Below are 26,650 nucleotides of genomic sequence, written 5' to 3'. Positions count from 1 at the left end.
TCCCATTTCTGTCCATTTTGGTCCCATTTCTGTCCATTTTGGTCCCATTTCTGTCCATTCTGATCCCATTTCTGTCCATGTTCGTCCCATTTCTGACTCTCAGCCCAATTTCGAACGTTACTAGAGTTATCCATCCAGGTTTCTCTTTCCTGCCATTGGTTGTCAGGCTGATTATCTGTCCAGGGTGTGACAACTGGAAGGGTGAGGCGTCCTCCAGGGGTGCTACTTCGTCGGCGCCGATCAATTAAGCTTTCTCGTTCACGTGATTTGTGTTCGGGAACCGCGTACGTTGCTTCTGTTATACAAAACAGAATAATTACATGGATATTGTATACATGTGAATTGAAGGATATTTGCATTGACGGTGAGTTTACAGTTTGTTAGGTATCGGGGAAACGCTAACAATGTAATAGTTACCTGGTCCCAAACTAGAGGATACCTGTACTATGAGCACAAGAGCAATGGAATTGCCCTGGAACCCAGAATACCCAGAAAAGAAACAATTTAGAAAAGTTCATTTCCAAATTGGTCCTACAGGGAATTGAACTAGGGACTACCTAATACAGGTATAGTACGGTGGTCAGACATAACAGATAGAATACTAAACCTGAATTCATCCCATTCAGTCTTTCTCTCAAAGTATCTTGCGTATGAAGAGCTGGAGACCTCAACTGCTCTGCTGTTGGTGTTTTGCTTCTGTTGCCCATTTGGTTGACGTTCGACGCTATATGAAAAAATGTACAACTCTCGCAAGGTTACTTGGAAATTGATAAAGAGTGTATTTTACAAAAGAAAAAAAACTATAAAATGTGGTATTTTTAAGTTCATTGAATGTCACAATGTTTAACTACCATGATACTCATTTATTTTTGTGAAATTACTCCACTAGTCAGTTTGTAATAATTATTATTGCAAACATAGAACACTAAGAGAAAAATCCTTCTATCCGGCTGGATTCAAATCGATATACAATGTGTTTCTAAAAGTAAAAGGTAGCGGAGAACTGTTTCATCATATTTTTTTTGTTTAACAGATCTAATGTATCAAAACAATCAAAATTAGTACAATGTAATGTCAAAAACAGCATTCAGAGAAAAAGCTGCGAAAAGAATTTTTCATTTTTTTTACATTTTGAGGTAAATAGCGTGTCGGCTTTAGACGCCGGCTATTATCACGGGCTCACTGTGGCAGTCTCTTGAAGAGAGTGTTGTACTTGCCAATATTTTCCAGTGTTTTAGTTAGGTGGATAGTCACTCAGGTCAGCGATTTAAAATTGTTTGAATTTGTAAAATTATGAAACATTATAATTTGTGAAGTTTACGAGGCCATTTTATTATTCGATAAGGGGAACGACAAATTCCTCAAAATAGCATAAAAATGATAAATTTTACTTAAAAAAAAAGAATAGTGTTAAGTCATAATAATTGTACTTTGCAAAGTTAGCTGTTTCGGGTTATTCCCAATAAACAAACATTAATTGGGATTTTTTTTACCACTGGCAACTATTGGGACATTTTAAATTTCATTTGTCGCCAGTGGCTACAACAGATTTTTTTATCCCATTTGTCACCACCTGGTAACATATGTTTTTTTCCCCATTTTTCGCCAGTAGAAATCACCACTGGCAACAACTGAGATTTTTTTATCCCGTTTGGCACCACTTGGTAACATATGGGATTTTTTTCCCATTTGTCGCCAGTGGGAACAAAGCCAATGGTGATAACTGGGTATAAGCCGCTATTTCTATTGAAAAACTAATAAATGACGAGCTCGTATGTGGAATAAACTGCCTAATTAGTCCATGTTATAAGGACCCTTCGCCGCAGTACTTACTTGAAGGTTGAACTCTAGTAGCAGATCTGCTCCTTGGAGCTCTGGCTACTGTGTTGTTTCTTCTCCATACTCGGAGCTTAGTTTCGTGCATTGCTGGACAGTCTTTCAATGCCTAAAAACAGGAGAAAAAATGTAGATCACGGAAAAAAATGTAATAACATTTTTATTGGGATCTATATTTGTAATAGATACTAAGCAGCTAGGCTTCATGGAATCCAAATGCCCCCGTGGCCATACGGTTAACAAGCTGGTCTGCCACGTAGAGGTCCCGGGATCGATTCCCGGGCCGGGAGAAATATTTTTAAGGCCTATATTTATTTCTCTCGTGAGTTGGGGTGTAATTTGTGATTGTTTATTTGTGTGTCCAACGTCCATGGCACCCGCGATCATAGAATAATAAATACAGTAGAAATGGTTAGTTAACGTGTGACGCGTGCCAACAGTTGGTCTCGGCTTTGTATGGTATGGTTTCTCCAAAATCGTAGAAAATATGGTCGCTTCTTTTTTTTGTACTAATAAATAACTCCAATTGTTCGTCGGTCAGTAATTAACCGCTAGATGGCAGCACATTGGTTCAAATTTCAATATAGTATCAAACGTAAATGGCAATAATACGTATTGATGGTATTGAACTTTTAACGACATGCCAACACAGTAAAGTTTAAATTATATTAACAATACAGAATTTGTTTAGGAAATGAAACTTTCGGGCCCTTTACAGGTCCCATGGTCACGGTTGACTGGATGGGACCTGTAAAGGGCCCGAAACGTCAGTTTGTTTGAAAAAACAATTATACGCGATTTAAATCCGGAAAAATAGTTTCATTTCCTATGTGTAACAATCGCGAAAACCTAAGAACTTGATACAGAATTTGAAGCTACGACCAATCAATATCAAGATTTTGTAGTGTTTCAAATTAAGAATGTGTGAGCTTTGTTGCCATCGGTTCTGGTGGTAATCGAGGCTTAAGGCACTTCTATTGTTTTTTTTTCTCCCGTGCCCGCGATACTGGTTTCCCTAGTGCGTGTATATGAAAACTAACAGAAGTGAACCTAAATATGGAAGCAAAACGAATGTAAATGCGACAGCAAAGATGGAGGAAGCAATGGGGACACGTTATGAAACCTAATTTTGACCAAAACCATAATGACACTGTCAAATACGGGACCACAGGGGAAGAAGCCCAGAACATGTCACTTAATATATTAGATGTTCCAAAAAACTTGAATCAGACTCTTGCAACAAGTACCCCAACAGAAAGTCAAACATCAAGAAGAGAAATTAATGACGAAAAAGCGCCTAAAATACACTATATACAAAAAGTTGTCAAAAGTGCAAAGCCTAATGATACACTGAATGAAGTCCCTAAGAAGTCAATACTTGAAACATTTAACCCAACACAGATAGAAAATAAACCAGATAAAAATAAAAATAGTAACACAAAAATCACCACAAGTGAACTTAAACATGAAAGTGACATAGTGTGTGTATGTTAAAAAATCTAACTTACTTGAACTACATGTTGGTGAGGCGCGTGCCGAACGTCCGTGTCACCAATTTGAAGCAGCAAATCACCTTCGCGGAGACCTGCGCAGCGGCTACGGTCCAGTACCTACAATTGAATATGGTCCATTTGAATTTCGTAGTGCGTTTCACGTGATACACAACAATATTGATTGAATGACCGTTTTTATGCAAATATTTTTTCCGATTACATTTTAGATTTTTGTTTTCATTATTGTCTAATTGCCCATTTTGAACTGCCTACAGCAATCAAGTTACAAAGATTTTTTTTTAAATATGGTAAACGATCACTAGCTACAGGTTTCATACCACGGTATAATTTCTTTTAATTTTTCTGATATTTCGAAACGGTTACACGTTCCATGGTCCTTTTTTTAATAATACCAAATGACGGGACGAGCAAGTCGTGCGACTGGTGGTAAGCAACACGCCTGTCAATAACAGCCGCAGTGTCACACAGAGATTTAAATCGCAAAGATGTTAGGGGCACTGGCATTGCGCCCGTCACCCTGAGACATAAGTTGACAAGTCCCATGTGTCTGTAATTTCACCAGCACCCTTCAAAACTTGGCGGCAGAAACCACCAGTTAACTTGGTCAACTGTGTTTCAGTAGTAACTGGTAGTAAAACGGACAGCAAAGGATTCTATCTATGATATTTTAAAATTCTATGTACTCGTGCAAAAGGGCACTCCTTCGAGTTTCTTATTCATTCTTTTCAGGAGAATCTCACTTACGAATGAGTAGTATAGTACAATCCTTTCAACAGTTGTAGTGTAATTTGTTTATGTACGAAATAAAGGTAGCACACCTTTTTAACCTTCTGCCCGTGCACACTGTCGGCTATAGTAAAACCGAATCCCGCGGCGCCTCTACGCAGAGTGAGCACTAACTCCCTGCCAGGTTCGCTTGTCGCACTCCTGTCATTGCGTGGATGGTCTGTGTAATAAACGAAGCTTTTATTAACAATGATTCCAATTTAAATTTATTTTCGTTCATACATACATATAGAATATCGTCTGCTTAAAGGTAAAACCACATAAGTGACACTCCACAAATCCACATAAAATCTCCAATTTATGTACCTGTTGTAAGAAAATCACCATGTTTCTGCAAATAAAACCACTTATTGAGAAATGAAATGAAATATTTATTCGCAAGAAAACACGATAAGAAAAGATATTATTATACAAGGTGTCAAGAACACGTGCTGCACCAGATACTGTCACGCAAATATTAAAATAAATTGAAGTTAAATAATGTCATAAATTAAAATTATACAATTTGTCAAATAAGCAATGTCATATAAAATTAGTTTATAGTTTATTGTATTATGAGTTTATAGTTTTCTTGTTATTGAGTTTCACCTGCAGAAAGATAGTGATTTTCTTATCATAGCTATATAAAGACTTTATGTAGAAATGTCACTTATGTGGTTTTACCTTTAAACAGACGATATGCAAACGTATAAAATATAAAGAGGAGATATATTCTAGTTTTTTTATTTGAATTCAATATCATGACATGAGCACGGACGAAAAACTGCGAGACTGAGGCGCCACCTGCAGGTTACAGAGTGTATCGCACGCTCCCTCTGCCGGCGGACCTCGACGGAGTCTCGGTGGGGAACATTGGTGGTAGGCGAGAGAGGTCAAAGTGGTGGTTCGAGTCTCGGGCTGCACACACGCTATCTAGATATTGTCCTACGTTTCGCCTAGTGTCTATATTGATCGTTAAAATTAATAGGAAGTACAAGATGTTATTCGATTTCATAGTGATTAAAACACACAATGTAACTATTAAACTTAATCTCATTGCACGATCCCTAAATCTGTCCAAACGGTGTCTGAAGATTCAGTTTTAAACCATGACGGTTATAACATATCCACATTTAAATCATATAAGAACAGGCGTTCTTATTAAAATGTATATGAATAATAATTGATTTCGATACAAGTAGGCCAACTGTCAAAGAATGCAATAACGCAGTAATCACTAGGACTTCGTAACATTCACAATCCAGAAGTTTTTAGCAAAATTTTACCTTCTTTCACAATCTATCGATAATAATGTCGACTACAACTACATGACTATTTAAAATTTTATGAAAATTGGCAACCTCGCAAATGTCATTTCACTCCGGCTTCAGCATAATCCAATATTCATGACGGAGATTTTTTTGATGAAATGGACGTTTCTTGTGTTTCCTGGTCACGCATAGTACCAGCTGACTAACAATGGCATACCCTCGTTCGTTAAGTTAAATGTAAATAATAATAATAATAAATTCTTTATTTAAACAGAAAAGTTACATGTCATTGTAGGCCCTGGCTTCCGAGCTAGGTTCAAAGACCTGTGTTACGGAAATCAGTGTCTTCTCATAATTAGTGACACTTATTTATTTCTGGCAGTTAAAGTATCTGCTATTAATATAACATTTACTAATATATATATACGTATATACATATTTATGTGTGTTTGTTTGTTTGTGTGTGTGTATGTGTGTTTGTGTGGGTGTGTGTGTGTGTGTGGGTGTGTGTTTGTGTGTGTATTATTTGATACGCTGTGTGGAGGAGCTATTTTTACGAGTTACAAATAAAACACACCTGTAGCAAGCGACAACAAATGATCCGCCGAAGGGCATCTGGGCGGCGCTGGTGCTGGTTCGCTGGAGCCCAGCTCGTCCAGGTCGAAGGAGCGCGACAGTAGGCGCCGTTGGTTGGGGCTGTGGGGGGCTGGGGAGGAGTCTGGCTCGTCGCGGGTTGAGTTCGGGTCGACGTGGTTAGGGGAGTCTAGATTGAATCTGGAATACGAATTACAAACGTTACACACAAATGCTTCATATATAGATATTCATACATATTTTCACTTCTCATGCTCTTAAAGTTCGTATTTATGGGTGTAGGCTGCATGAAATAGGATTTTATGGTCTAGTGCATAAAATAAAATCGTCGTTTAAGATCGAGGCAATGACGCCTGCGCCAACAGCCACCCACCCTAGAACTTTATAAAATAAAGTTTTACTTTTGTTTTTTTAATCCGTGTTATATTACAAAATTTAAAAAGTAGGCAATAGTAATTCTAATAAGTATAAGAAATAGAAATGCATAAAAAAACAAAAGCTAAATATAACTGAGCATTATGTAGTCCGACCTGAGTCACGTGTAGAAAAAAAGTAGTACATTGGCGGAAAGTTCTTATTTTTTCTTGGCAATAGTTGTGTTATCGTTTATTTGTAATATTGCTGTTTAATTTCCTCGCAATCGAAGTGAAAAGCAGAGTGTATAACTCGTTCATAAAACTCATTTTACCCTCGACTTAAGTATCCACTCATTAAGTATCATACTCGTCTCGAGTACAATCAGTGTTGGGCAAAATTTAATTGTTCTGACAATTAAAGATTGACAATTAATTAATTGTCAATTGCTAAACAGCAATTAACGATTGATCAATTGTTAGTTGCGAGAACCGCAACTGATTTAATTGCAATTGATTTCAATTGAATTGATTTTTTAATCTGATCGTATTTCTGATTGAAATTTAATTGATTAACGCCCAACACTGAGTACAACGACACGTTTTGTGCACGTGTTGTACAATGTACTATTATTACACTTCTATATGGTTTCCTTAGATCTAGAATACATTTAAATTATTGTCTTTCAGACTTTTTTTATAATACCAAGTGATGGGACGAACAAGTCGAGCGCCTGGTGTTAAGCGACACGCTTGTCCATAATGTTGCAGTGCTACTTAGCTTTAAAGCGCAAAGATCTGAGGGGCACTGCCACTGCACCTGTCACCCTGAGACATAAGTTGTCAAGTTCCATGTGCCTGTAAATTGTCACCAGCACCCATGGTACGCCCGGGTTCTGATCAGATTTTTTTCAAGCCGGGTCCACCGGAGACACCTACACTAAAAATTAAGTATATACGGAAAACATTCGCAGGATATCCTGCTAATTCTTTATAGGTGCCTAGTCAAAAAAATAAAGAAGTTAAAACAGATATTTCTTGTAATCATTAATACAAAGACATTAACTCAGAAAAAATTCCTTCGATCCGGTCGGATTCGAACCGACGTCTTCTTGCACGCCGTGGCAGACGCTACACCAACTAAGCCACGGAACGAACCAACGGACCCAACGAATTTTTCTATGTGTTTGCGTCGTGTCTTTGTATTTGGTTTTTCAACGATTTTTTAGTCGTAGCGCCATCTATGAGAAATCTATGAAAGATTTAATATAACAGTACTAGTAAGTAGGTAAGTAAGTAAGTAGGTAATATAACAGGACTAGTAAGTCCTGGCGAGAGATGTCGCTATTCACTGTATTTTAATTTTTTATTGAATTGATATTCAATTTTTTTTTGTTTTTTTGTGAAATTACTCCACTAGTTTGTTGTAATCATTAATACAAAGATCGAACACTCAGAAAAAATAGGTATTTCTTATTTAAATTCTTTAATTATATAGGATGGCTATTTTAAAACTTTCGAGGATCTTCAGCAAAACGGTTTATGACATCTTCTATGAAAGAATCGTCCATAATCGACTACAGTAGACAGAATGGACGCATAGGTACGACCATGCCAGCACCCTAACCATTCAAAACCGGAACACAGTAATGCTGACATTACTGCTTGGCGCTTACAAGCGTTAAAATATTAAGGGATCATGTATAAAGGTGATTTAAATAAAAAAATATACAGTATGATTTTTTTTACTGGGACGGTATGGGGAAATCTGAAACCATAGGAAATATTTAATATAAACGTCGCATAGTTGGCATAGCGTCCGACACGGTTTACTAGAAGACGCCGGTTCTAATCCGGTCGGATCGAAGAAATGATTTCTAAATGTTCGAACTTTGTATTAATAATTATTACTATATCAAATTTTTAACAAACCGAAACAAAGATCTGAAAGACATGGAAAAATTCGTAAACGTCCGCTGGTTCGTTCCGTGGCTTCCTTGTGCCTCTATCTTATGTCCTTGTCATTTTGAAATTGTGCAAAAGAGAGCAGCCTATACTAAGTCGTTGAACTATAGCAGCATATAAAACATAAAGGAAACGTCATAGTACCTGGTTCTTAATGCTCTGGTCAATTGCTGCATAGCAGTGGCATCGGACGGCGGTGCAGTGGTATTATCGACAGCTAGTGTACTCAGGACTCGAGTGTTCGGGTCTTCCGTGTCGACTGATAACGGGTAACCTAAAAATGATATAATTATGTTGTATAAAATTTATTTTAATGTTAATAACGCACACACACAACACAGCCCCACACTAGGGAAACCCTGTGTCGCGGGGGCTATGGACACACACATAGACAACCACAAATGACACCCAAACTCACGAGATAAGTAAATGTAGGCCATACTAATATTTCTCCCGGCCCGGGAATCGAACCTGAGAACTCTGCGTGGCAGTCATAGTAACCGTTCGGCCACGGAGGCAGTTAAATGAAAAATAAAGTTAATATTATATGAAAACAATTTTATGAGTGAATTCTACAGTTTTATATTTATCTATTTAAACACTATATTGTACACAAAGTAAATTGCGAATTTTAAGAAATAATTTATAATATTAGTGTACAAAGGCGAGCTTATCCCATAAAGGGATTTCTTCCAACTAACCTGTAAAAAACTGACAGGAAAGTTGATTTTGAGTTGGCAATAAAAATAAATAAATTAAAAAGAAATTGAACGCTATTGTACTCAATAAATACACAAACAAATTTATTATATCAAATGTAATACAGTAATGTCGATATACTTATACACATAAAATCTATAGCAAAATGATTGCATATAATAAATCGAAAAATTATTATATAACTACATCTGCCAATTAAGTTAGTGGAGTCGATCCTTCAAGACCTCACTATTTTTATTTCATCTAAAACTGGCAGCCCACTAAACATTTACATCCTCTATTTAAAAACCTCGCTATATGTACAGAGGGCAGCACATTATACTACACATTGACGGATCTTGTTCGGTTGCACTGGAGGCGATATTCGAATAACTTTTTTACAAAAAAGAAACCGACCTCAAGTTTGTGGAATTACATCTATTTGCCAAGTTGTATTGATGATTCTTTTTTGTTGGAAAGAGGGTACCCCAGATGTGGTTCCATTTAATTTTGAAGAAACCACCTATAAGGGTGGCAAACTAGGGGATGAATGACGTTTGAGATCGGTTTTTTTGCTGTTTTATTTTAAGAGTTGAAAGGCATAACGATATCAGTATTTTTAAAGATGTCTTTAGCGCCGTATTATTACTAATAATATTAATTTCTTTCATTGTAGAGAATTGTAAGAATACTAGAGAAGAATGTCACCTCGAACAAGGTGCAGCGTGACTTCTGCACCCGGCGGAATGGACTGGAAGATGTGCGCGACCTGCGCGTGCGACAGTCCGCGCACGGGCCGCGTGCCCACTCCCACCACCACGTCGCCTGGCCGCAGGGCTCCTGTTCCGATCAACACATTTCAATATCAGTAATATTCTAAATTACAGTTTCGTTACTATAAGGAGGAAGTGAGTGACTGATTAACGTTTATACAACAATAATAACTGGTGGGCACGGGTTTCTTTAGAAGGAGAATGTTTTCATCATAGTCAATGTGCCCGATAACTACACCAACTGCCTGGTCTCAAACTAGGAAATCCCCTATACTATGAGTACCAGAGCAACGGAATTCTAGGGCACTTCCCAGAACACCCACACCAGAAACATTTTAGAAAGTTCATTTTCCAAATTGGTCCTACCGGGAATACAATACTATTTGTAAACTATTTTTTAACATTATTATATGAAAAATAGTTTATTTTCAATGTGTTGTGAAAGGCGAGAGAAGACCGTGAGAATAACCTAAAGAAAATTATACTAACCGTCTATCCAAGCAGGGCTGTGGGGCACAATGCTGCGAATTTGGAGGTAGCCTTCTGTTTCAGGTATTCCTTCAGCACCTATTAATGTGAAGCCCAGACCCTGGAATAAAGATAAATATACTTTATTGCATACACGTCATCATCATTTCAGGCGTAAGACGACCACTGCTGAACACAGGCCTCTCCCAAAGAACGCCACAACGACCGGTCCCAAAGAGAACTAGGGGTCTGATTTTGTTTTTGTCATCAATTGTGGGGGTTTTGCCATAATCGCCGCGCTTGGCACTCGTGAGCGTTGTCTCTGCCTTTCCACATTGCTTGCTGATCCCTTAGTAGCCTTGTACGACACCCGCGGGAAGAGTAATGTGATTCTACTCTAAGCCGGAGACCACGCGGCGGATTGCATACACAATACAAAAAAAAGTGAAAATAAAAGTTTTATATAAGAATATATTAGTAAGCCCGAAACGTTGGTCACTGTTGACCGTGACCACGGGACCTGTAAAGGGCCCGAAAGTTGGTTTGTTTGAAAAAACAAATATACACGATTTAAATCCGGAAAAAACTTAATTTCCTATTATAATATAATTCTTTTAAGATGAAGAATAGAGTGTTGGTAGGTAGTGGAAACCGTACTTTTGGAATAATAAACGCACATGTGATCATACGTCAAAAATGCTTATAACACATGAAAGTCATAAACTACATGAAACAAATTGTGTATGTGTGAAATTTTATAGCTGCAACATTTTCGTTCGTAGAATCATTTACCATTAAAGTTGTCATTTTGCACATGTGGCCTTATTACATAAGTGTGCGAAATGACATAGCTAGTACTATACTATTCTATTTTCAAGTTTCTGGCTTCTCTCGAAGAATTCTGCCAATATTTGTGATTTCCAGTTACACAGGGAACGTCTAATGTCTACTACCTAATCTAACCCTACGTCTGTCGCTAGTAAGACCTGCTGTCATTACCTGTACTTAGAATGTTGTGTTTTGCGAATATGGTGTTTGAAGAATGTGGTATCTTGCGAAAATGATATTTTGTGAACATGATGTCTTGTGAATATCATGTTTTGCGAACATGATATTTTGCGAATATGACACTCAGCGACAGAGGGGTCTAGTCAGTCATGGAAGATAAAATATACGAGTAGTCCATTTCACATAGCATGGGGAAATGTGTGTGTAACTTCAAATCTGAAATTTTGAAGTTTCCAGAGACGTAGTAATGTAAAAACGAATGAAAAAAAATCTAAAAGAGAGTCGATTTAGAAACAATAATTTAAGAACAAATAATAAACAAAATAAAAAGGATTAAATTATTATGTTATTAATTTACTTAAAAGAATACACAACGAATTTAAAAAACCAACAACAACCAATCAAAAAGTCAATAGTACTGAAATGAAATATGAACAATTAAAACAAAAGAAAACCACCCGCATATAATGCATTTATATTGACGTGAGTGATATACAATAACTGGCTTTTCGATTTATCGATTCTGTAGTGTAAATGTCTATGGATACTTATTCCGTTTTACGCATCAAGTAGTTGGGGTAATTTATCTTTATCATTTCATTATCTATCTTACTATTCTACTTAATATTTTTTAACCGACTTCAAAAAAGGAGGAGTTTCTCAATTCGACTGTATATTTTTTTGTATGTATGTTACACAATAACTCCGGTATTTGTGAACCAACTTTCATGATTCTTTTTTTTTTGTTGGAAAGAGCGTACCTCCATAGTGGTCCCATTTAATTTTGAAGAAAATCATCCACCTCTAAGGGCGGCTGTTCACGCATGACGATTCATTTTTATAAATAGTGCCTAAATTTTATTATAAGGAGCAATTATTTTAATGGTTGATTTTGCTATTCTCCAATTCAAGGCGTTTTTCTCTCTCAATCATCGAGTATATAACCAGAAATAGAGACGAAATAAGGGCCATATATTCCTGGTAACACATTAGCGATACAGCTCTTATAAATATCAACTCCCGTTTGCACTGAAATATAGACAGGCCAACTACCTGACCTGTGTGTCCGTCTCCGTATATTCCAAAAAATATTCTGTATGTATTGTAGTAAAGATAATATCTCTAACAATACCGTGCTGTTTTATTCGGTGGTGTAGGAAAAACAGCAAAACATCTAATTACAAAACAAACGGAATCACATTTCATCGGTAATTAAATATTAAATATGTAATTTTGCAATTTTAGTTCATTATAGCAAAGCTCAAGTTAACTGGTCGATTTGAAGTGAAACAGTTGACGACATCCGTTAATTGTTTCGAACTCGGGCTAGCCAATCGGAGCGCAGTTGTCACGGTAATGATTTATGGCAGAATAGTTTTGAAACAAATTAAATGACATGTCGTCTCTATTTCTGGTTATATCGATCCTCGATTTATCGATTCTGTAGTGTAAATGTGTATGGATACTTATTCCGTTTTACGCATCAAGTAGTTGGGGTAATTTATCTTTATCATTTCATTTTCTATCTTACTATTCTACTTAATATTATCTACTTAATATACTGTAATTTTTACTTAAAATTACAATTGCAACAAATATTGTTTGTTTTTAGTATATTATAACTAATTTACTATTTGTTCTTGTAACCTGGTTGAAAGATTAGTTAAAAATAGTATGCATGCAACGTAAAAATTTGAAATATCACAGTACCCAACCTAGTGAAATGAATGCATAATAAAAAAAATAATTTTTACATTACCATCATCATATTTACACTAATCATTGATAAAACACTGTTGCGAGTTATTCACTAAGAAATATTATTTATGTTTATTTTCACAACTTCACACGATAAAGTTACGCCAGACGTTTGCTGACTTTTTTAACTAATGAGTACCAATGTACTCTTATTTAAGAACGCCCAGTTAATTACCTGTAGGTGATAGGTAAAGGAAGGACCTTAAGCTCTTATTTTAGAATTTAGATGTTGTTACAAACATTGCTTTAGAAAGCTAAAGTTCACGCAATGCTTAAAGCCATTAAATCCTATCGTCGTTTGTTTTTTATTTAATATATTTTATTTAATCTTATGAGTGATTATAAATGCCTTATTAAGACCCTCATTCTCTAATAAAATTACTACTTGACACTGTCACAAATTCACGAACATTGCGCGCAAATGTGTATCCTGAGTTGGATACATCCAGCACCAGACAATCTTGAACGCACCACCGTTCCAAATCTGCGGCCTTAAAGGTTGTTTACCTCTCACCTACAGAAATTAAACTGAAAATTAATAGCTAGCGGCGCTACGTCCGCTCGCCATTATTCGTGAGGCGCACTATATTAATGATTTTTATGAGGTTATTTCGTTAATACCAGACGTGCCAATTTCAATCCCTCTTTCGACATTCAGGCACGTCTTGGTACTAGCAAAGATATGATAAAACAGTGTAAGATAGATTTGCTAAACTAACGGATAACTCACGTATTTAAGTTGCATTTTGGCTCTACAAGTTTCGAATCAACCTGTGGTCCTTAATTATGAGATTCCGAGTCAGTGACTCGACGGAAACTGCGCATCAAAGCCCTGACAGCTCGGTCGGTCAGTAAGGCTGCGGGCGCATGTGGCTGCGTCGAGCAACTATCCTCGTTTGCTGCATTTTTATTTACAACACAGTAGTGTTAGGTAATACTTTAGTGATTAGTGTGGATACAGATTACTAAAGATCTGTGCTACCTCACCTCGAATTCAAATTTCTCCCGTTCTGACATGGTTCATTTTGCTAGGAACAACAGGGACGCTGGCTTTCATCGAGTATATAACCAGAAATAGAGACGAAATAAGGGCCATATATTCCTGGTAACACATTAGCGATATAGCTCTTATAAATATCAACTCTCGTTTGCACTGAAATATAGACAGCCCAAGTACTGACCTGTAGGTACGTCTCCGTATATCCCAAAAAATATTCTGTATTTATTGTAATAAAGACAAATGTCTAACAATGCCGTGCTGTTATATTCGGTGGTGTGGGAAACAGCAAAACATCTAATTACAAAACAAACGGAATCACATTTCATAGGTAATTAAATATGTAATTTTGCAATTTTCGTAAATTATAGCAAAGCTCAAGTTAACGGGTCGATTTGAAGTGAAACAATTGACAACACCCAATGACGACACCCGTCAATTGTTTCGAACTCGGGCTAGCCAATAGGAGCGCAGTAGTCACAGTAATTATATGGTAGAATAGTTTCCAAACAAATTAAATGACATTTCGTCTCTATTTCTGGTTATATACTCGATTCTGGATTTATTTCAAATTTTCGAATTTCTTTTTTTACAAAAGAAATTAAAGCCATTTGAGAAATGTATATCGTATAGTATACGTGTTCCATTTAGTTAAGTTGATATAAAAAAATCATTGATATATGTAAAATACCTATATATTACTACCCTGGACGGACTCTTTCACAATGAGATCCATACTAATTAAATGAAGCTTATTTTATATTCTTCTAAGTTACGTTACATTCAAATTACTTTACATGATAAGATCAATTTAAAATAAAAAAAAAACTAAGACGAGTTGAATTGGTTCCAATATAAACATTTGTTTTTGTTCGGTACATGCCTGTGTGCCTTTAGTAAGGGATAGGGTGAAGCGTTCTCCTCGCAGTTCTCCTGTCGGTGCTGGACCGTTCGACTGGCCACCGCCTCCATTTTCCGACACCAGCTTTTCAGCTGAAACAATTAATTTTTAATAATAATTTGTACGCAAACTGGTTAATTCCAGGCAACTTCGCTTTGAGTTTGAGACTGATTTCTCTCTTCTCTTCTTTCTCAGAAGGCCGTTCTATTCCATAAGTCCCTGACTCCGGCCGACTGAGCTATTGCCGGCGAATACCCCATCTTTCAAAATAAATCTTTTAGGCCATTGGAAAAGCCAGTCTAAAATAGATGTCGAAACTAATAATAATAATATATATCGAGTTCTTAGGTTTTCGCGATTGTTACACATAGAAAATGAAACTATTCCATGGTCACGGTTGTCAACTGTGACCATAGGACCTGCAAAAGGCCGAAACGTTGGTTTGTATGAAATAACAAATATACGCGATTTAAATTCGGAAAAATAGTTTCATTTCTAACTTTATATATAGGCAAAATAATGGAAGCAGGTCACACAAAATTTAAAATAAAAAATGAGTTACTTAAATAATTATGTTAATTACTGAATAGTACCTGAAATGCAAGTGTGTGTGCGTGCGTGCGTGTGTTTACCACTATCCACAATAATATTTTATTTTACGTACATACATATTACATACGCTCACGCCCCTGTCCCACAGGAGGGGTAGGCAGAGATCACGGAACGCCGCCTTACTATATCCTGACACAGCCTTCGAGCCTCACATTCATCAACTACCCTTTCCATACAACTTTCTTTATTGTTACTTCAGATTCGTTATTTTATTTTAAGCCTCCTTATATTTAGATACATATACTACATATAAACTAATTTTTCGGATCTTAAATAGCATAATTACACTTGTATTTTGTTACATGCATTGTATTCCCATAGTACTCGATGGAGCTTGCAGAAGCCTCGAAAATTACTAAGGAAAAACTCTATACTGGCGAAATCCGAGGCCACCGCCAAGAAGCAAAAAGAAAAGAAAAACATTGCGCAGAAAAATCAGAACAACGATGGCTGTTTTACAAGGTTAGCGTATACAAGGAATACAACGATCAGTAACACGCTTCACTAACTCGGAGTAAACATCGCTCTGGGCTAAGAATGGGTTCTGTTATGCGCCAGTTATCTGTGACACCGTTTACTTATGATTACGATGATAACAGAGATGGCTCAGTGCAGCCTTTTTTATTTATGGTAATCCAAACAGACAGACGGTATATCTGCTGGAAAGCGATAAATATGCGATGCGACCTCCTTCATCGTCATGTCGCCTTTTTATCACCTTTGCTCTGGTTCCTGGCCACTTATTTTCGAATTTTGAATCGTTCTTGAATTCCATTGCCTCGTCATTATCACTTTGTTTCGTTCCGTCGGCACTCCCTGCTTAATCTCTGAAATGAGCACTCCTGCTCGTCTTCTCCGATAATTTTGAACTGTTTACCAGTTTCCATTATCCATAGTGAGTGTTTTTAACCGATTTCAAAAAAAGGAGGAGGCTCTCAATTCGACTGTATGTTTTTTTTCTTTTTTTTTGTGTGTATGTTACGCGATAACTCCGGTATTTGTGCACCGATTTTTAAGATTCTTTTTTTGTTGGAAAGAGGGTACCTCCCATTCAATTTTGAAGAAAATCATCCACTTCTAAGAGTGGCTGTTCACGCAAGAAGATTCATTTTTATAAATAGCGCCTAAATTTTATTATAAGGAGCAATTATTTTAATGGTTGATTTTGCTATTCTCTAATTCAAGGCGTCTTTCTCTCGCAATATACTTTTAGTAGTGAGAACCGATTTTTATTATCTCCTGTGTCAAGTTCCGTATAGTGGGGAACTAGGAGATGAATCCGGGTTTGCGCACTTTCCGGTAACCGATTTCAAAAAAACTTGGCAAATAGATGTAATTCCACGTACTTTTGAGGTCGGTTTTTTTTAGTACTCTGTACTGAGATTATTTTAATACTGTACCTGTTTTTATACCACTTTTTCTCCCTTTTTATTTCACCTTTATCGTATACGATAAATATATGGGACCGAATAATCTATTTTATTGCTCCCTATTGGCCGTTTACAACCCCTTCAGTATTAGTCTTAATGACAGAATAGCTGGCTTTACAGACACTCTATCGCGCGTGATACAGCATCAGCACGCGTGTAAAGACGTTTTGGACGGAAAAGCGAAAGTCGCGCGCGAATCCAATACGCTCCAGTTTCACGCGGTCTATCTTCCGCTATTAGCCTTTCCATGGACGCTCTTTCCGTTGTAACAAAAACGAACACGAGCAATTGCGCGCAAAAGAATAGCTTAAAAAAAGTCAAACAGCTAACCGCACACGATTCTACGTGCAGGCTTTCCCGCGCGCAATTCTATACGCTCCTGATCACGCGCGATAGAGTGACTGTGTGTGTGTGCTAATGCCGAAGCGTAGGAAGAGAGCGTTATGGTACGAAAGATGATGTAATGAACAGTAGGGCTAGCACGACAGGGCGCGACATAAAGAGATAGATGTTTTTGCAAGTAGATGGGTAGTTGTGTGTAAAGAATGTTTGAGGTTTTGTGAGAGGATGGATGAGCGTGTGTCTTTTGTGAATTACTAATATTGTATATTTTATTACTGCAATGAAATTGTACGAATAAATAAATAATATTTTTAACTTTTTCATTAAAAAAAACTGACCACATAAGTTTACTTACCGCCATTTTTATAGGAATTACATCTCAATAACTTTTTTTACTAATATTATGCACCCCGAATTTTGTGAAAAAAAGAAGCGAAAAAAAAACAAAATTGGAAAAAAACAATAAACAAATTTTGTGAAAAAAAAAAGAAACTTTTGTGAAACAAAAATTAAGTTGGCGTAGTGTTCGTCGGAGGTATCAATCTATTTGCAAAGTTTTATTGAAATTCTAAAACGGAATAAGCGCGAAACTGGATTTATACCGATACTAATGAGACTAATACTGAAGTACTTACCCTTTTTCCAAAAATAAAAACAATCGTCAAAATCAATTCACAAATGCCGGAGTAATCGCGTAACATACAAACAAACAAAAAACAGTCGAATTGAGAACCTCCTCCTTTTTAGAAGTCAGTTAAAAATAAATAAATACTGCTGTCCTTGCATCCTGTCGTGCTAGCTCTACAAGATCAGGATAGACAGAATATTTCGATATTTTTTTTATATTTTTTAAGATTGTCATGTAGAAAGAATGTTGGTAGATTGACGGCATTTTATAAAGTGAATGTAGCGGGAGGCGTTTGGAGAGGTAGACCTGGGTGTACAAATTGGTGATGTCCTCAAAAAGGCCGGGTTAAGAATACCAAGAATAAACGCACAGACTCATAGTCCCGCATCAAGGAAACTCTGTGTCACGAGTGCCATGGACACACACATAGACAACAAGAAATTACACCCAAACTGACGAGAGAAATAAATGTAGGCGATACAAATATTTCTGCCGACCCGCGAATCGAACCATCGGCCGAAGATCTTTATGTGGCAGACCAGCATGGTAACCGTTCGGCCACGGAGGCAGTTGAAACGGGCATGTAAGAAAATACTGATGGGGTTAGAGGAGATGACAGGAGTTTGTCAGAGATGTAGCAGGTGGAAGTCCACGTATTTCCACTACTTTTGACTATTTTACTTGATATTTCTATGCTGGACTGAATGATGGTTATGCATCTTACAAAACTCCCATTTCTCAACTTCATTGTTTTCGCGAGCGAATACTCAATCAAGTGATTACACATCCTACTTTTTTTGCAGTTGGCTAAGCAAAAGCCGTTATTTACGGACCCAATCGACCGTGCTAGTGGGTTCATTATCCACGCTTTATTAAGAAATTGTTGGCAACTTTCACCATTATGGCGTTTAGCGGATTATAAATACAGAAAAAGTTAAATGACAATACCTCTGACTGCTGTTTTACAATTTAGGTATAGTGTAAAGATCCGGGCGTAAATGGCGGAGATGGAAACAACCCCGCGTGTCGTTCTACTGCAGTGGTCAATGATTGTAATATTTATTCAAATTCATGTATTACATTACACATGTAATAGTATAGGTTAATAGGCTTAAAATTACATGATTTAATAATGCAATATTATATTTATATTTCTATTATTATATTTTTTATTAGACAGTAATTTGTAATTAATAAAAGAGACAAATAATTATTAACTAAGTTCGTTTTCTATTACCATTTATCAAAAACTTTTATCGCCGAAAAATTCAGACAAATTATAATAATAAATTTTTTAATGAGAAAATCTTGCAAATTTTTTTTTGAAGACTATATTTTTATGCAAAACTTTCATATAATTAGGGATGTAATTATATGAAAGTTTTATTAACATTTTATTAACATGAAAATAGTTTAAGCCAGAGTAAGGAAGTTTAAATTTATTATGGTAACGATTATAGTACAGTTAAACTATAAAAAATAAAATAATAATAATTTCATTTTAACACTTTTTCTTTCTTTTTTGTATTTTCTTTTATATGTTTGTACCAACATAAATTTTGCAATTTATAATTAATTGACAGTTACTTTCCTAAATATGCCGTACGTACACGCTCCTGTTTGGCATTCTGGTTCAAATCTAGTTTTAAACAAATTAATATGATAATCTATTTTGGATGTCGACTGTTGCGTTCGTCTAATAAAAAAAAAGATTAATAAGACGTAATAACGTCTTATTAATTTTACTGGAGAGTATAAGTCTACATGTTTTTTTGACGAACTTACTGGCTTCAAAAATATACAAGCACGATAGAGTGAGTACGTTAAGTTTTGTAAAGTACGGCTTACAGGAGTGTCTTTCGACGATGTTGGTTATTATTAGATAGATAAACACTTTATTCACTAATATAACACAAATACAGATTAAGCATAAAAGAAAAAACATATCATGATTGACATGAAATAGCAGTGAAACGGCGCTGACTTAGCATATACCGAAGTTTCCTGAGGCGCTAGTGTTCAGTCAGGACCAACGAGATAGCAAAAATGTAACGACTACGCGTAAAATTTATACATTGAGAATAATAAATATATAGTGAAGTGTTAATAGTGCATCTAAAATAACCTATTTGATATGTAAGTGCTTGAGCGCGCGTGAATATAATTACAGCTGTAGGAGTAAATTGTGATTGTAGACAGGTTTTAATGTTGTATAATGTATTTAGTATAAAATATAATTATACACATAATGTGAATAGATAAAAGCAACAACAAAATTCGATTCCAGATAGACTACGTTAAAAAATAAAAACACTAAAAAGATTTTTGAAGTGAGAGTAGGTGATACCGGTAGTGTTCATACATTTTTTTTAAGAACAAAAATTTCTTGGCTTGGCTTGTAAGTAAGATTAGTAAGTAGAGCGGAGGTCCGTACGACTCGGTAACAACCTGCTGGTTGCATCCAAGTCACCGAGCACACCTTAAAGTAGTTAGCACGATTATTGAAGTTTTCACCGACGGCGTTCATGTAGAACACAAAAAAAGGGTATGGATTACAGGATGGCAGTTTGGTGTATAATCAGTATAATAGAACAGCTAGCTGAAGAACAGGTGAAGATTGAAAATCAGCAGTCTTCGTCTTTAGCCTTTCCACATCATTGTCCACATCACTCAATTGTTTATTGGGCAGTTTTTAAGTATTGTGTTTTTTATGTTTTGTGGAGAAATAATGTCTTTATTTTTTTTATTTATAAGAAAATTCCAAGGACATTCAAATTTGAAGAAAATAATTACACCGCTAAGGGTGGCAAAGTAGGGGTATTTCCGTTAACCGATTTCAATAAAACTTGGCAAATAGATGTAATTCCACAAACTTTTGATATCCGATATTTTTTTGCTAGCCGACAGTACAGATACATAAGCTCTTATTTGTATAATAGGATCAATACACAGATTCAAATAGTACATCTTAGTAAATATAGGGCAAAAAAGGTACTGCACTCATGGCTGCTGGCCAGGGACTACGAATTGACGGAGAATCTGGTCCACCGTGGAAATTAATTGCTGGCTCAAAATCAAATAGATAGTTTCTTCAGTATTGAATATTTTAAACTTTTAATTTGCATCATTTATGTTGTTTTTGTTCATATATCTCATTCAAATGTTTACTGACACTCCTATAAATATCATATCACACACACACACAGAGAGAGACACACACACACTCACAAACACATTCACAGTCTCTCTCATACACTATACACAAACAAACATACATCCAAAAAATTAACGGTGCGTACTCTTACCGTTTGAGTCTTTAAAGTTATATTCTTTTTAGTGATTAAAATACTATTTCTTAATACCGTTGTTTAGTGTAAGGTTAACGCACGTTGGAAGACTGACTCTCATATCACAGGTTACCCTATCTTGAGAGTCAGGGATCTCATATCAAATGTTATATATAGCCTTACCTTATAATCGTTTTGTGTTATCTTTAACTTCTTGAATAAAGAAATTATTATTATTATTATTATTATTATCTTTTTTTTTTTAAAGTTATAATTATTTATCGTTCTATACTTCACGTTATGAAAGTTGTTTCATACCTCTCAATCTTCGGGCTTGCAGAACTGGATTTTCATACTGAGTGCGTCTATTAATATGGTCCACATAGTAAGAACCATAGCGTTCGTCTGTTACTCGCTCCCAGCCGTACGGAAGTTCGTCCTCGCCACACTCTCCGAGCGAGTGTTTGCGGACTCTGGCTAAGCGGGGATCTAGCCAGTGCGAAGTGCCGGTGTTGTGGCTGCAAAAGAGAAAAAACAAATTAGTATATGTTTATCATTAAACCATTTATACTGCCACGCGAGTCTTGCGTAATTATGATAGAAACGCTCTGTGACAATGTGACCTCCTTCCATCGTCATCCCACCTTTCTATCACCTTTTCTCTGGTTCCTGGCGACTTGTTTTCAAATTTTGAATCGTTTTTTAATTCCGTTGCCTCGCCATTCTCATTTTGTTTCGTTCCGTTGTCACTCTCTCTCGTCTGCGAGATTGACCGAATTAAACCGGCTCGACCACGACCAGCTTGCCGCGTCAAGACGGACCTCCCAGATGTCTGTCAAAATTAGACGAGCAGCACTGCTCGCTACAGGGATAACGATGAAAGGTCACATCGTCACAGCTCTGTCCACACGAATTTGTAAAAAAAACCGACCTCAAAAGTACGTGGAATTACGTCTATTTGCTAAGTTTCATTGAAATATCCCCTAGTTCGCCACTATACCGGGCTTGATACTGGAGATAATAAAAATAGGTTCTCACTACGACACAACTCAAAGTATATCGAGAGAAAAACGCCTTGAATTGGAGAAATAGCACAATCAACTAAATAATTGCTAAAAGTAATTGCTCCTAAATTAAAGTTAGGCGCTATTTATAAAAATGAATCTTCATGCGTGAACAGCCACCCTTTGAGGTGGACGATTTTCTTCAAAATGAAATGGGACCACTATGGAAATACCCCCTTTCCAACAAAAAAAGAATCATGAAAATCGGTTCACAAATACCGGAGTTATCGCGTAACATACATACAAAAAAAAGAAAAAGAAAAAAAAAGAACATACAGTCGAATTGAGAACCTCCTCCTTTTTTGAAGTCGGTTAAAAAGTAATAAGTACCAGGACCTAATAAGTACCTCGGCTCCCACTACCTATTTACAGCCTTTGGAGTCGAAACCTTTGGCTCGTGGGGTCCATGTGCCCTTCATCTGTACAAAATATTGTCCCATAAATTAATAGACTGTCTGGGAAACCCAAGCCTGTATTCGTATGGAATATATTGCTGCTTTATAAGCAGTTAGCTTTACATGATTTAAGGACACGTCTTTTCTCCTCGAGAAGTTTCATGGGAGTGACTACGAAACGAAGCAAAGTAAGAACGACGAAGAAAAATAATTAAAGAACGATTCAAAATTTCAAAAGAGGCCAGAGAAAAGGGTGATAAAAAAGTGACGATGAAGGAGGTCGCATCGTCATAATACGCGTAGACTGTTCGGCACGGGTCTACTCTCAGGCGAGGGTTTAGGCCATAGTTCGCCACGCTGACCCAATACGGGTTGGCAACTTCTTACGTTTTCCAAGGGAACCTTCTTCAACGTACAGGTTTCATCACGGTGTTTTCCGTTATCGAAAAGCTTATGGTAAATTTAAAATTAAATTTCACAAATAAACTGCTTCCGTGGTCAAATGGTTACCATGCCGGACTGTCACACAGAGGTCCCAGGTGAAGGTAAATCAAAATGAAACAATAAATTTAGATGATAACGATTCAAATTTTTATTGTATTAAAAAAAGTAATGTTGGGCAATTATGAATGAAAAATGATATCTGATAAATGTCCACCACGACCACAGTTACAATGTCGATTCTTTCATCAGTTTTTAATCACGTTTTGACAAAATGGTGAGTCTATTTCGTTAATCACTTCACGAATTTTGAGTTTTAAGGCTGCAATCGATTGGCTGGCTCCATCTAGTCTTTAACATAACCCCATAATAAATAATCCAGCGGTGTTAAATCACATGATCGAGCTGGCCACTTAACGGTTGAATTTCATGAAATTATGCAATCGGGAAATTTGGTTTGCAATAAATTTATTGTTTCGGTGACTGTGTGACTTGTGCCGTCGGCATTTGGCCGGTTTTTTTCGAATATTCGGCTGGAAATGCGGTTACGGTCAATGGATTACGCTATCGAGAGACGTTAACAACTCAATTTTGGCCTATTATTGATGATATGGATATCACTGACATGTGGTTTCAACAAGACGGTGACACAGTCATCGAAACAAGGAATTGAAACATTGTCATCTCAATTTATTGTTTTATATTGATTTACAAAACAAAGTTCTTGTTGAAAAACCCTTTAATTGTATGGCCGAAATTTATTTCTCCCGTGACTTTGGGTGTAATTTGTGGTTGTCTATGTGTGTGTCCATGGTACCCGCGACACAGGGTTTCCCTAGTACGGGGCCATGTTGAGTGTATGCGTTATTACTCAACAATAAATAAATATTAAAATTCCGAGAAACTCAGAGACGCAAGCTCGGATTCGAATGGCCTCTGCTTGAGAGGCGGTAGGTCAAACTAGGCTCATAATATATGTTATCACTAGACTTATTAAGAAGTCGCCCGCAAAGCTGCAAAGACATGAGGGGCAATGCCACTGAGCCTTTAACTCCGAGACTTAAAGTTGACAAGTCAAATCTGCCTGTAATTTCACCATTACCCTTTAAAACCGAAACGCAGTAATTGTCACATTATTGCTTGACAGCAGAAATGGGTATCTGGACGAACTCTTTCACAAGGAGCTCTAATCCTACTAAAATAATAACGTACCCGACACTCACACCAATTATTTGGTTTCAAACTAAAAAGTGTTTTACCACTTTCGTTATTATTATTTATAACATCAAGTGAAGGGGCGAACAAGTCGTGCGCCTGATGGTACGCTACACGCCTGTCCATAACAGTTACATTACCACTGATACTAATAATAATAGCTTTATTTATACCTTACAACCGTACAGTTTACTACATAGGGCACACTATAAGTTTCCGGAACTGGCCACTTACATAAACAATATTTAAAAAGTAATTGCAACATTCGAAAATGGAACTCTTAGGCTGTAGAATACAGTTTGTTTTATCTGACTGTCACTTGTTTTTACACTGTGGCGTCATTTTAGAAATTGGTTGTCTACTGTCCATGGATTTAACTCGTGAAAGCTTTCGTAGAAAAGATTTTCTACGACTTGCTGCTATGCGCCGTATGATCAAAACAGACAGGCATGTGACATACCATGCGATTCGGGCATCTTTAGGCATAGGCATGAGTCAAATACAATCAATACTACACAAACATTTGGTGTGAAAAAGCTGTGCTCTCGGTGGATTCCACACAATTTGACTGAGGCTCAAAAAACGGTTCGCGTCACTTGGTGCAATGCCATGCTTATCAGATTCAACGAAGGGGCGTCAAATTTGGTGCGGGACATAGTAACAGGTGACGAAACGTGGATTTATAGTTACGATCCCAAAACAAAGCAGCAATCGAGCGGTCTTTCGAGATGACCCGAAACCAATCAAAGTGGCGCGCGTGCAAAGTGCCTCTAAGTGGATGATTGCTTCTTTTTTTAATAAAACTGGACACAAGGCTACTGTTGCTTTTGAGAATCGTTGTAACGTGAATAGTGATTGGTACACGACCTTTTGTTTGCCGGAAGTTATTGACATACTTTGTAAAAATAACCGTAAACGCCGTATCATCGTGCACCACGATATTGCCAGTTCTCACACGGCCAGACAAACAAACGAATTTTTGAAGGTGAACAACGTTCACCTTATGGGCCATCCCGCGTACAGTCCCGACCTGGTACCATGTGACATGTGGGTACTAGCATCGTCGTCTGCTCGCCGCGACGGTCATCGTTCTCTGCGCGGCGAGACCACGGACCGCATATTTTTATAGTAGCGAGACAGCAATACATCTGTCTCGCTCTCACATTTTAAGTAGGCCCTCTGATTGGGTTTTATTAATGTAAGGTCTCTGATAGGCTTAATTTTGCATTCGGTACGTTTTGGTTTTGTATAAATATAGCGCCTTTTGGACAAATAAATTACACTTCACTTCTGACAACATACGACATCGCAGTTTCAATCATCCTGCCCTGAGGACCCCACAACAATTTATTTATTTTCAAAAATTAAGAACCAGTTACCCGGTCAACGATTTTCGTCACCTGAAGAGGCTGTCGAAGAGTAGTGTTATGTGTAAGGGCCGCTTTTAGCGGTGAAAGCCTCCTCCATTTTGTTCCAACAGATGGTGTATGTACCCAAAGCAACATTATACAGTCTTAATTTTGACAACCGTCAAACAGATGCTTGCGCAACATGCGCTTGAAAGATAATTTGGTCTGAGTTTGTCTTACATGGAGCGGGAGTGCGTTCCAACGACGGATTGCATGAAGGGTAAAAGTATAAGACAAAAAATCAGTGCGGTGAGAAGGAAAAGAGAGCTTAAGGCTACGGGAAGATCGAAATTAGCAACCCGGCTGAGCGATTTGAAATAGAAATGAACATTTAAGATAATATGGGGAAAAGAGTGGTTAAAATTCTTAAGAACTGCGTTCACGGATGGGAAGCCAATTTAGTTGACGACGAAAAGCAGAGATGTATGAAATTATGAATTCTTTGATGTAAGTATGAACTTCCGCGGACCAAAAATAAACCTAATGCAGTTGTTAAGAAGACGATCTAATCTATTCAAAGAGACTTGAGAGATGTTACTGTAACACACGTGAGCATAATCAATCACAGGCAACACTAGAGCTCGAACAAGGAGAGTTTTGGTTTTAATTGGAAGAAAGTTCTTAAACCTGTATAGAGCTCTTAGTGTGTCTGTAACCCTACGACAAACGTCAGACACCTGGGGATCCCACGTAAGGCCTGTGTCAATAATAAGCACCAGGTTCTTTACCTGATTTGACAGAGGAATCGCTACGTTATCAAACATTATTGGTGGCACGCACGACATATCACGACGAAAAAAGGCGTCCGCTTCCAAGGATGATCGCTTGACACTTGGAATGGTTGACAATGATACCAAACCTTTGGGACCAAACCGAGATGCGATGAAGGTCATCATTAATTAATACAATTGCATCACTGATGCCA

At 37.0% G+C, this 26,650-nt stretch overlaps 1 protein-coding gene across 2 annotated transcripts in view; it reads right to left on the bottom strand.

Annotated features, from left to right (window-relative positions):
• The window catches only part of LOC113228146 (membrane-associated guanylate kinase, WW and PDZ domain-containing protein 1), a 44,395-nt gene that overhangs the window by 11,002 nt on the left and 6,743 nt on the right, over positions 1-26,650 (bottom strand). For both annotated transcript variants that reach the window (XR_003310274.1, XM_026461335.1), the window contains exons 2-12: positions 21,520-21,719; positions 14,885-14,994; positions 10,260-10,359; positions 9,706-9,837; positions 8,443-8,572; positions 5,964-6,160; positions 4,169-4,296; positions 3,345-3,446; positions 1,834-1,945; positions 608-724; positions 38-295 (exon numbers count right to left, since the gene is read on the bottom strand). Coding sequence is in view for 1 of the 2 variants with exons in the window: in XM_026461335.1 (XP_026317120.1) it covers positions 38-295; positions 608-724; positions 1,834-1,945; positions 3,345-3,446; positions 4,169-4,296; positions 5,964-6,160; positions 8,443-8,572; positions 9,706-9,837; positions 10,260-10,359; positions 14,885-14,994; positions 21,520-21,719 (1,586 nt within the window). In the remaining variant the exon portion in view is untranslated. The remainder of the gene's footprint in view (positions 1-37; positions 296-607; positions 725-1,833; positions 1,946-3,344; positions 3,447-4,168; positions 4,297-5,963; positions 6,161-8,442; positions 8,573-9,705; positions 9,838-10,259; positions 10,360-14,884; positions 14,995-21,519; positions 21,720-26,650) is intronic.

Source organism: Hyposmocoma kahamanoa, unplaced genomic scaffold, assembly GCF_003589595.1.
Source record: "Hyposmocoma kahamanoa isolate Upper Pololo Valley unplaced genomic scaffold, ASM358959v1 224, whole genome shotgun sequence".
Classification (NCBI taxonomy): Eukaryota; Metazoa; Arthropoda; class Insecta; order Lepidoptera; family Cosmopterigidae; genus Hyposmocoma; species Hyposmocoma kahamanoa.
Note: the sequence above shows the minus strand (reverse complement) of the source record. Positions and strands in the feature narration are given on the sequence as shown.